This window comes from Frankliniella occidentalis, unplaced genomic scaffold (genome assembly GCF_000697945.3).
Source record: "Frankliniella occidentalis isolate FOCC.00 unplaced genomic scaffold, Focc_3.1 Scaffold27, whole genome shotgun sequence".
Taxonomy (NCBI): domain Eukaryota; kingdom Metazoa; phylum Arthropoda; class Insecta; order Thysanoptera; family Thripidae; genus Frankliniella; species Frankliniella occidentalis.
Genome location: NW_026267157.1, coordinates 1,467,012 through 1,477,655, shown reverse-complemented (window position 1 = coordinate 1,477,655; position 10,644 = coordinate 1,467,012). Strand labels below are relative to the sequence as shown.

Genomic DNA, 10,644 nt, shown 5'->3' with positions numbered 1-10,644 from the left:
CAGGTGAGGGGGAGTTGGAGGGCGATTGGAGAGGGACTGGCGACCGAAACGAGATGAGAAATAACACCAATCCGCACGGACGGCCAAAAGGGTCCGGGCGGCTTGGCTGGGCTGGAGCAGCTCTTGGGAGGAGGGACGCGTGAGCTGGAGGACTGGGCGAATCGTCTCCGGCCGATAGGATTGCAACTTTCCTCCACTTTTCCTAGATCGTCGTTATTCAGATAATTTTTATATTACTTTTTTTATTTTTGTTTGCGGGTTTGTCAGATCCTAAGAAGTAGTGACGGACCTTTGAGGCCAACTCAATTCATAAGGTAAAAGCGTTTCGAGGTTCATATGCGGTACGACAGATTGTCCCCGTCTAAAATACTGTCAAAGTGTGATCTTTTGGCACGAGTTCAATAATTGTAGAGCATTGAAGTCGAGCCATGCGACGACGCAAAAACAATCGATTGGCAAAAATACAAACTTCTTGCCATCTACACACAATTACATCATATCGTTATTAAATTACATTTGTTTAAGGTTTTTCGGGAGGAAGGGCGCGAGGTGTGCGGTAGCAGGAGACGTGGGGCGTGGTAACTCCGCGCCAGCGCGGGGTATGCCGCCGGGCGTCCCAGCCGTCCGGGGTATCCGCAGCCTGTACCCCCCGCGGGGCTCAGCGCCCGCACAGCCATGACCAGCGCTTCTTGGGACGGGCGTCCCTCTCGTCGACGGGTAGGGTGGCGCCCTGCAGGTCCTCACCCTCCTCGCCCTTCCCCTCATGCTGGCCCTTGTCGGCGGGCTCGTTCCAGGGCTGCACCTCCGCCTTGCAGAGCAGAACGTACACCAGGTTGCCGGCGAAGTAGGTCGACGCCGTCAGGATGAAGACCCGCGACCACGTCTCCACGATCTCCTGGAAATGGGAAAAAGTCGTGAGTCGCAAGTAGGGTCAGGGCGGGTTAAAACTGGGACGCGGGGAAAAGGAGACAACACCTTTCTCGGTATAGACGAAAACAATTAAAATGTTCTTGCTCCGAATAGGTGCTTAGTTGAGTCAAACGTAGGCGTTGACTCGAAAGTTTCGAATTGTTGCAGCTTCTATTTAATGTGTGCTGTCTTATTCTTCCCCGCGTCTCATTTATACCCACCCTGACCCTAGTTCTCTCCACAAAAATTTTCAACTTTTAAAAGTATATGAAATTTTAACAGCACTTCGTACATTGTTAATTTTTAAACTTAACTGCTAAGAAGGAAAAAATAAGTGATATTGTTTTAGTTTTGTCAGTCTGGCTGCTCACCTCCTCCGACTTCTCGCCCAGGATGACGCCCACGACGAGCGGCGCCAGGATGCCCATGACGCTGCCGCAGCCGTTGGAGAGCCCCATGAGCGCGCCGCCGAAGTTGGGCGACAGGTCCATGTGGCTCACGTAGAAGCCGGCGAAGATGCACGACTCGAGGGTGACGGCCACGGTGAGCATGGCCACGGCGCCGTACGGCCCGGGGTTGGTGAGGGCGAGCAGGAGTAGCGCCAGGCCCGAGCCCCAGTGCGCCAGCGAGTTGAAGACCTTGCGGGACGCGGTCAGCGACAGCAGCCCGCTCTCGTTGACGCGCTGCGCCGTCCAGCCCACCACGAAGGTGGCGAGCCACAGGCTGATGTAGGGCAGCGCAGAGAACAGCCCGTCCTCTGCAACGCACACGTGTAGGTGTGTGAATGTAACGCTTGTGTAGGTGTGTCAATGCAGCACACTGTGGATGATGTGAATGTAACGCACTTATTGTAGGTGTCTGAATGTAGCACACTTGTCGGTGTGTCAATGCAGCACACTGTGCATGAAGTGAATGTAACGCTCTTGTAGGTGTGTCAATGCAGCACACTGTGCATGAAGTGAATGTAACGCTCTTGTAGGTGTGTCAATGCAGCACACTGTGCATGAAGTGAATGTAACGCACTTGTAGGTGTCTGAATGTAGCACACTTGACACTTGTAGGTGTGTGAATGCAGTGCACTTTTGGGTATGTAAATGTAGCACACTTGTAGGTGTGTGAATGTAGCACATTTGCAGGTGTTTGAAAGTTGCAAACTTGTGTGAATTTTCAGTTGCACACTTGGACCATGTTCTTGTGCCTGCTGGTGTTAATTCCAAACAAGTGCATGACATGTTGTGCACTCACTCTTGATGTCGAAGTGAAGCTCCGTCTTCATGAAGTTGGGCATCTCAGTGAGCAGCATCCAGTGGCCGAAGTTCTGTCCGCAGTGGACGGCGAGGAGAGAGAGCGCCGGCGGGGACGTCAGGATGGCTTTCCACGGAACTTTGGCGACCTGGGCCGCCAGAGTCAAGAGTTACACCTTCGCTTTGTTTTACGAGTACGCTACAGTTGGCCTGCCTGTTGATCTACTTACGCACTTCGAGGAGATCGCGGAGGTGCCGAGACTGCGCTCGATGTAGGCAAGCTCCTCCGGCGTGATGCCCTTGCACTGCCTTGGGGTGTCTGCCGACAGGAAGAACCACAGGATGCACCTGGAAGCGCATTTCAAAGGTCCCTGAGCTCGATTCAGTGCAGGCGATGATGCAAGTAAGATACATTGCCTTTACTGTTGATTCTATTCACTCTGGAAAAGCAAGTGTGTGAATGTCACTCACTTGCAGGTGTGTGAATATCCATTCGTACACTTGAGGGGGTAAACGTGTGAATGTTGCCTATAAAATTCACAAGTTTACACCCCTAAGTGTACGAATAGATATTCACACACTTGCAAGTGAGCGACATTCACAAACTTGCGTTTCAAGTGCAGTTACAAAATAATTTCAAAACTTTAGAATAGAAAACTTTTTTTAGTATTTAAAACTGTTTTCTTTTGGGAAAAGAACTCTGTTTTTATTTTTCTTGTTTGTGTGCAACGCACCACAGCAGTCCCATGACGCCCGGGACGTAGAAGGCGGAGGGCCAGCCCAGCTGGGAGCTGCAGAGCAGGCCGGCGCCGGCCATGGCGGCCACCGTGCCCATGGACATGCCGCCGTACACCATGGACGTGAAGCGCGGGCGCTCCAGCGGCGGCGTCCACCGCCCCAGCATGTTGTGCGACGAGGGGAACACGAGCCCGGACAGCAATCCCTGCCCGCACAAAGTCCCTTGTAAAAGTTTGTTTTAGGTAATTTTAAGTCAGTTTTTATTATGTCTCTTAAAGATATTTTTAAGGTCGTTTTTTAGGTCTTTGTTTTTGGAGCATGTCTTGGGGATCGCCTAGAAAATACGTCCGTTTTTCGCAGATTAAATTCGGCAAATTGCGGGAGCTCGGCGCCTGCGAGACTCGGGGTAGGCCACCCCGCATCACACGCGTGCACTGCAGGCACGATGTTGCCTACCTACCAGGCGCTAGGAGAGCCTTGACAGGCTAAACTTGGGAGCCTCGTCACGGCAAATGGCGGACGTACTTTCTGAATGATCCATTGGGTCTTTTTATGACATTTAATTTTTTTTAAAAGTCTGTTTATATCCCTTTAACGCACCTGTGCGACCCTGATGGTGATGAGGACGGCGACGCCCCCGAGGCTGACTGCGTACGGCGTGAGGATGGCCAGCACGGAGCAGCCGGCGATGGAGGCGAGCAGGAAGCGGCGGGGGCCGTAGCGCTGCACGAGCATGCTGCCCGGCACCTGCATCACCGAGTAGCCCCAGAAGAAGGACGACAGCACCGTGCCGCGCGTCGACTGCGCCCAGTCGTACACCTGCGGGCCGGGTGAGTGAGCAAGGGGTTGTGCACATACGGTGGGGTACAATTTTCACGGGGTATGGTGGCGTCTGTACCTCTGGGTACAATTATGAGGCATAACTATTGTACCTACTGTTTAATTATCCCGATGCATGATAATTGTATCTCGGTAAAATTATCATGATGCATGAAAGTTGTACCTATGGTAAAACCATCATGATGCATTAAAATTGTACCTATGGTAAAATTATCATGATGCATGATCATTGTATCGTAGGTTAAATGATCATTTGCTTTGATATTTGCACCCCCACCAGCGCGTTGTATCTGATCGACCACCAACAGTGTCTCAAATAAGTTCTGTTATTTATTCGATGTTGACGTCGAGGTTGAGACCCGAAGCATGTTTAGCGGTTTACCTGGTAGGCGTCGTGCCTCTTCTCGTTGGTCATGGACACGAGCGCGACCGATAGGTTGATGCGGATGCCGTAGGCCATGGCAATGGCGAGGAACAGGAGCAGGACCTGGAGGTGTCGTCTGCCGAAGCCCCGGGGGGTCTCTGTGGAGGAGAGGGGCCGCCGATTAGGAAAAGAGTTGTCCAGGACGTGCAGGCTTCCCGGGCGGGGAGGGTGCCCGTCAGTGGGTGCAACACGGCACCCTTCCATGCGACAGGGTCACTCGCAGTGAAGACGGCAAAAAAAGAAAGAAATAGCTTATCGGTACATCTTTTTTTTTTTTTTTTTTTTTGCTCTCGTTGTTCCCTCGGCTGCTCGGCTAGGTCGAGACCGTATCATGTTCGTAATCACACGACGTATGGCGGGGGGCATTCGACCCTGGACCGTTTTGTCATCCTAACCGCCATGTACATCATTGTAGGGTATTAGGGATCGATTTATGGCATCAGAGGTCTCATCTCCGCTCCGTCGGATGGACGCCCATCTTCCTGGAATAAAGTACTGGCCGAAGACGATCGGTGCACAAGCAACCGTTCGATATTTCACTTACTTTTATTTGTTTCATGGAGAAATTTATAGCTCTGGTTGTAATATTACGAAGTGATACCTATTGCTGCGTCAAATATAATGCTTAGTTAGGATACTTTTTAAAATCATAATATTTCGACGAAGCCATGCAATGCACAGAAAAGAACCTGTACAAAAGTGTAGGTTGGTGTAGAGCGTGGTCTCTTTTTTTTAGAAGAAAACAAAATCAAGCAAAACTAGTTTATGGTTTTCTTTAAAAACACTTACACGAGTCTAGCATACATTGAATGCCGTCAAGTATTATTTTGGTAGTTCTTTGCTGCGGTATATAATTGATGCCACTTGTCTCGGTCTGCGAAACCGGAGTAGCACTGGTGTAAGGCATGATGGACTATTTCTATACGGCCTTGGATAAGTATTGCCTGGTCTGACTATGAGGGCGATATGAATGGCCAGCATGCTTCTGCAAGACTTTAAATTGCAATATAACTCTTTCGTAAAAGACGAACTTATTACACTAGTGAGACTCTTGGCTAATCGACTACGTTACGCCATAAGTAATTGAGAAAAACGTCCTTACGTCAAAAAATTACTTGTTTATGGGTCTTGAAGTGTTTTTGTGAGTAAAATAAAGAAACTTCTTCCGGAAACATACTCTAGCACAGTCAGTCGCAGTGAAGGTTCTATGTGCAATAAATGGTAACAGCTGCGTTCAATGCACATTCAATGCGCCCTATTTACTTAAATAGCGTGTAAGATGTAAAACCTTTTCAAATCGTTCACACTGTGGCCCCCTAGTAACGTAGATAACCTTTCCTCGCTGCCGGAAAAGTTTGCACGCCCCACTGAATTTGTGGGAGGTTCCCTTTTTGTTCTCGCGTCGTTTTTGCAAACCTACCTGGGGTTTCGCCTCCCCGAGGCGCCGGTTCTCCTGGATTCTCCGCCATTTCTGCTCGCCCCTTGCTCTTCAGCGAACTAGGCGGTCGGCATCGGTCGCCAGCGAGAGGTCGTTAGGAAAGGCCCGGCGATGCTGCCGGCCGGGTCCATCGGCGGAGGCGGTACTGGCAGGGCCCGCTGCCCCGCTGCCGCGCCGCCGACAGATAGCTGACGGGCGGACTTTAGTTTTTCTTATTTTCTGAAAGGTCATTTCCCAGAGACGGCCTTCCCGCTCTTCTTTACTTTCTCATTATCTCGTCCGACCCTCTGCTTCATTTTCCTCATACTTCATTATTTGACATGAAAATAACTTTGACTGCGACTCGTAGTTTTATTTCGAGGAGGACAGCTTCTAAGTGCGCTATACTTACTAGTGTACAAATGTGCTGTGATAATAGACATGCTGGAGACACAGAGCGGGCATTGTGCGACTGAACTTTTGAACTCCGAAATGAGCATCCCGCGGGTATTGGAACTGAAAATTCGCGGGTGAACTTTTAAAAGTGTTTAACTCGTAGTTGCAGACGTTGGCTGACATGTCAGAGCGCGTCATGTCCGACAGTCGAAGCCGAGGCGATGTCGCGTCCAGTTCGTTATCTGCGCCCACCCGCACCGCGGTGGTTGGGTGGCCTATCCCCTCGGCGCACAGTGCGTGGAGGCCACCGGCCGGACAGCAGACATGCCGCGTCAAGTGGGTTGCCTTGCTGCCAGACGCTTAAGCACATCCATATACGCTGACATCTGAATAAGTTTCTAACTAAAATTGTTAAATGCCTTCTCAAGCACTATTGTTATGTGTTTGTACGTTTGCACGTAGTGTTCAACCCTAAAGTCGAACACTATAAAATGCTCACCTCCGGTGCTAAGCGAGCAATTTGCATCTAGTCCAGCACTCGCAGATATACCTATTTCCGTTCCAACTCATATGCTGCAGAATGAAATACGGCGTTTGTCATCTACAGTTGCTCTCCAGTTGTTGAGCTCTTCATTAACCAGTGTAAACTTCAAACTTCCTCGAAAACGCTTCGTACCGAATCGAAGTTGTGGTGTCCTTAATTGACACGGCGCGCTATCTTGAACTTGTTGTTCTCACTTTATTGCTCACTTTCCTGGCGGCTGACAGCTAATCTGCGGTACGCTTACGGCTGGGTGCGACACCCAAGTCATTATTCTTTATCTCGCGTGAAGTTCTTGAGGTCCTGCTCTTGGCAACCAGGCTCAAGCGGTGCGTGCACCACCCAAGCTTTGGCGCTGGACCGGTCAGCTCGTACTCGGGGTCTGTCGGGGGGAGGCAACATAGCGCAGATTGCGCAGGTCAACGCGAGTGACGTGGCTGGTATCACGAGTCGGGGTGAATAGTACCCTTCTCCAAGGACGCGCGGCCTGGGCGCTTGAAGGGCTTGTTTACTGACTGCGAGATAAGGCCGTTGGCGCTCGATCGTGTATAAAGCCTTCCACACCCGCCAGGCCGGGTGCTTTCACATCCACGACTCTCTTCCCGAGCGGCCGTTCCAGAGCGCAGCAAGATGGCAGAAACAATTGGCATCGTCGGAAGGTTAGTCCATCCTAATTAACTCCCCCCTCAAAACTACCATACTGACAGGTTTCACGCCTCTTTGAATAAAAACCGTTAAGAGCAAGAAGGTTCCTGATCATGTTTTTGTTTTTCTGCAACAGTGGACTGATCGGGCGGAGCTGGGCGATGCTGTTTGCGTCGGCAGGCTACAAAGTGAAGCTTTTCGACATCGAACAGAAGCAAGTGCAATGTGCCCTCAAGGAAATCGAAAGCCAGCTCAAGGAACTTGAAAGGACCAAGCTTCTCCGGGGAAAGCTGTCAGCAAAGGAACAGCTAGGCCTCATTTCTGGTAACAATATTTTGACAACTCTCTTTACCACTTCTGCCAGTTATGCTGAGATCAAAGTAATATCAAAACAAAATCTATGAAGTGCTCTGTCTCACTTATTCTGACTTCTGTTATTCAGGGACGTCTAACTTAAAGGACTGTGTGACAGGAGCATTCCTCGTCCAGGAATGTACACCCGAGATTCTAGAAATTAAAATGAAGGCACTGAGGGACCTGGACGCCGTCGTACAGGCACCCACTATTATCTCGAGCTCCACCTCCACGCACATGCCTTCTGTTCTAAGCAAGTCGCTTAAAAATAAGGAGCGTTTTGTCGTCGCTCATCCGGTACAGTACTGTTTTTGGTTCAATAATACTTCATTCCTAACTTTATTAAACAGTTTCTTTTGACAATTAGTACACTGTTAAAATTTTGGGGGGATTTCCCGAAGATTCACTGTCCAACCTACTAGAAATTTCCAGAGGACTCCGTTTTTAGATTTCATGTTTTAAATCAGCCATTGAAGGTAGAGAGTTATTATTCGCCTATATGTTTCGAAGCTCAACTGGACACGTGAAATCTACGGAGTCCTTTGGGAAATCCCAAAGGACTTTGGCAATATTTTTCGCGAGTGTTCCTCCGTGAAATCCCAGAACTTTTTATAACAGTGTATAGTATGTCTCTGCTGTAATTGTCTCTTCGGCCATTGTGGGTTATGGGTTCGCTTTTCACTCAGGTGAATCCTCCTTACTACGTCAGGCTGGTGGAAATTGTTCCCGCGCCATACACAGAGAGCTGGGTGCCAGTGAAAGTGCGAGCTCTCATGGAAACCATCGGCCAGGTCCCCGTTTCTCTTAAAAAAGAAATCGCTGGGTTCTCCTTAAACAGAATACAGTACGTCATTTACATCCTTTACGTCTCGGAATGTCTACTTGTTAGCAACCGGCTTGCCACTGCTACCGTTGAATTCTCACTGCATGCCTTAAATCACGTTTGCAGGTACGTCATTTTGAACGAAGTTTGGCGGCAGGTTCAGGACGGAATCCTCGACGTTGCGGACGTTGATAAGGTCATGTCTGAGGGCCTCGGTCCTCGGTATGCATTCCTGGGGGCTTTGGAAACCGCGCACCTCAATGCGGAAGGTGAGTGCAACGCTACTAGTAACTGCAGTACCAATGGCACTGCAGTTTAAACTGATTCTGAGAGGTTTGAAGAGTGTATGTCCTCACGTTCTGTGCTATTTCTAGGTATGGTGAGCTACTGTGACCGTTACGCCTCTACCATATACTCGGTGAGCCAGTCTATGGGGCCGACCCCGCACATGGAAGGTAAAGCATTGGAGGATATTCAGCGGCAAATGTGTGAGCGCATACCCCTCGAAAAGCTGCAAGAACGCAGGCAATGGAGAGATGCCTGCCTTACCAAACTCTCATTACTAAAAAAAGAAGTGGAGTCTTTGCCAGTCACTGGTTTATTGAGGAAATAATTTTAGTAAAGCAAAGGCAAGCAGATACAAATAGATAAATACATACAGATACATATGCCAAGATCTTCCGTTCAAAATGTTTAAATTCTCATTTTAAATAAAACTTCCTTTTATCCAGAACCTGTACGAAATTAACTTTATTCTGAAGAACTTGGTACTAAGGTGGTCCTCACTTCCCTCACTTTAGTAGAGTAAATTGAGATAGTACAATGCAATACGTAAGGGCCACAACCATCATCTGAAATACAAGAAATACGTTGAATTCAACTTTAACATTACTAATCACTAATTTGGAAAACGAATGTTTCTCTGAACCTCACCGTAATAACACGTGAACGATTGATAGCTATAAATCCATTAAGCGTTAAAGACAATTGCTTTTCCCTCATCTCTTCTAAAAAAGTGAACGCCTGGAAAATATAATATTAGTGCTAAAACCTAGAAAATTTTACGGGCACTTTGTTTTTTTGGTATACCTCATTTTGAAAAAAAGCGCCCCTCCTGCTTAGCGGTAACCTGAGAACTGTCTGGCGTGCACATGTTACCTGTTAGTATGGACAGAAATAGAGTGATAGTCCATATCCGGCTTTTTATTTTTGTGCCATTGATAGACGAATATACAGGGTGATCCATAGACCCCTTTCTTTATTTGCATATACTGTACAGGCGTGCGGGCGGGCTTGCCTACCTTCTCTCCGCACGTCGCCTTATGGCCCCGTGTGCATGCGGTACAGTATGAGCAAAATAAAGGAAGGGGTCTATGGACCACCCTGTATGTAGAAAGAAAATAAGAGTATTGTCTCCCCAAAAAATCTGTTCGTACGTCGTCGTAGGAATCTTACCGACTCGGTAGCAATTTGCGCACTGAAGCATACGAAGAAGAGACAACCTGCACAGGCAATCCACACCAATAAATTTTGACCTAGTTTTCTTAGTAAGTTTATCTCTTTGCACGTCAGAATTGTGAAAGAGTACACACACTGAAATCAGAAAAAATTGTTCCGGACTTCTTTTAATACCTTTTCGTCCAAAAAGTAGTCTTTTTGTAATGACAGTTTTTTTTATCTTTTCTAAGTCTGCTCAATAATATGGGTCTTTAGCATCGTATGTAATATTTGTTTCTCAGGTGTCAAAGGTAGCAATAGAACACACAAATTATTATTGAAATAACTTACCGCGGAAAGACCATCCCAGCTTAACATTAACGTTCGAATAAAGTTGAAAAAGTAGAGAGTGGAAATGACAAACGTCCAGAAAATAAGTGGTGCCTGTACCGCACTCCAACAAGAGTGGAAAGTATGTAACAACTGTTGTTAGAGATAAAAATTATGATTAATTATATTCGCACCAATTGGTGCGGATTTCCGTAGACCTACTATTTGCACCAATTGGTGCACATAGCTCGCACTACTAATTCTCACCAATTGGTGCACCAATGGTACAAGTTGCTATCCGCACCAACGAGCCTGTGGAGGGGGCCGTTGGTGCGGATAGCAGCTTGTACCTTAGGTGCACCAATTGGTGCGGTCTCGGTACAGTCAGCTATTCGCACCAACGTGGGCCCGGAGGGGGCGGTTGGTGCGGATAGCAATCGGTCAAGGAAGAGCACCAATTGGTGCACCTATGTTACTAACCGCTATGCGCACCAACGGGGTCCTGGAGGGGGCGGTTGGTGCGGATAACAGTCGGTAAGGGTGGCG

General features: G+C 48.4%; 3 protein-coding genes across 3 annotated transcripts in view; 1 reads left to right on the top strand and 2 right to left on the bottom strand.

The window, feature by feature from the left end:
* Window positions 1–222: 222 nt before the first annotated feature.
* On the bottom strand, window positions 223–5,757 carry LOC113211665 (putative inorganic phosphate cotransporter). Its single transcript, XM_026430116.2, has 8 exons — window positions 5,576–5,757; window positions 4,114–4,253; window positions 3,492–3,710; window positions 2,888–3,096; window positions 2,384–2,501; window positions 2,155–2,302; window positions 1,281–1,666; window positions 223–895 (listed from the first exon to the last, which is right to left on the bottom strand). Exons 1-8 carry the CDS (start codon window positions 5,622–5,624, stop codon window positions 659–661), a joined length of 1,506 nt encoding a protein of 501 aa, XP_026285901.1. The 5' UTR covers window positions 5,625–5,757; the 3' UTR covers window positions 223–658.
* A 1,244-nt stretch (window positions 5,758–7,001) lies between these two features.
* Window positions 7,002–9,064, top strand: LOC113211664 (lambda-crystallin homolog). The gene is made up of 6 exons (XM_026430115.2): window positions 7,002–7,168; window positions 7,291–7,478; window positions 7,597–7,805; window positions 8,195–8,352; window positions 8,458–8,600; window positions 8,706–9,064. Exons 1-6 carry the CDS (start codon window positions 7,140–7,142, stop codon window positions 8,942–8,944), a joined length of 966 nt encoding a protein of 321 aa, XP_026285900.1. The 5' UTR covers window positions 7,002–7,139; the 3' UTR covers window positions 8,945–9,064.
* Window positions 9,047–10,644, bottom strand: part of LOC113211663 (uncharacterized) — a 3,837-nt gene continuing 2,239 nt past the window's right edge. Inside the window, exons 7-11 of the mRNA XM_052265450.1 lie at window positions 10,120–10,251; window positions 9,787–9,924; window positions 9,421–9,489; window positions 9,265–9,354; window positions 9,047–9,182 (exon numbers count right to left, since the gene is read on the bottom strand). Coding sequence (XP_052121410.1) covers window positions 9,123–9,182; window positions 9,265–9,354; window positions 9,421–9,489; window positions 9,787–9,924; window positions 10,120–10,251 — 489 coding nt within the window. The 3' untranslated portion in view covers window positions 9,047–9,122. The remainder of the gene's footprint in view (window positions 9,183–9,264; window positions 9,355–9,420; window positions 9,490–9,786; window positions 9,925–10,119; window positions 10,252–10,644) is intronic.

Excerpts from the sequence above, each read along its gene's own strand:
- LOC113211664 (XM_026430115.2), top strand. The coding sequence starts at position 7,140 with ATGGCAGAAACAATTGGCATCGTCGGAAG. Across the intron at positions 7,479-7,596 it reads ACAGCTAGGCCTCATTTCTG|GGACGTCTAACTTAAAGGAC; the intron begins GTAACAATATTT and ends TCTGTTATTCAG. Across the intron at positions 8,601-8,705 it reads CGCGCACCTCAATGCGGAAG|GTATGGTGAGCTACTGTGAC; the intron begins GTGAGTGCAACG and ends TGCTATTTCTAG.
- LOC113211665 (XM_026430116.2), bottom strand. The coding sequence starts at position 5,624 with ATGGCGGAGAATCCAGGAGAACCGGCGCCTCGGGGAGGCGAAACCCCA. Across the intron at positions 4,254-5,575 it reads TCGGGGAGGCGAAACCCCAG|AGACCCCCCGGGGCTTCGGC; the intron begins GTAGGTTTGCAA and ends TCTCCTCCACAG. Across the intron at positions 3,097-3,491 it reads TCACCATCAGGGTCGCACAG|GGATTGCTGTCCGGGCTCGT; the intron begins GTGCGTTAAAGG and ends TTGTGCGGGCAG.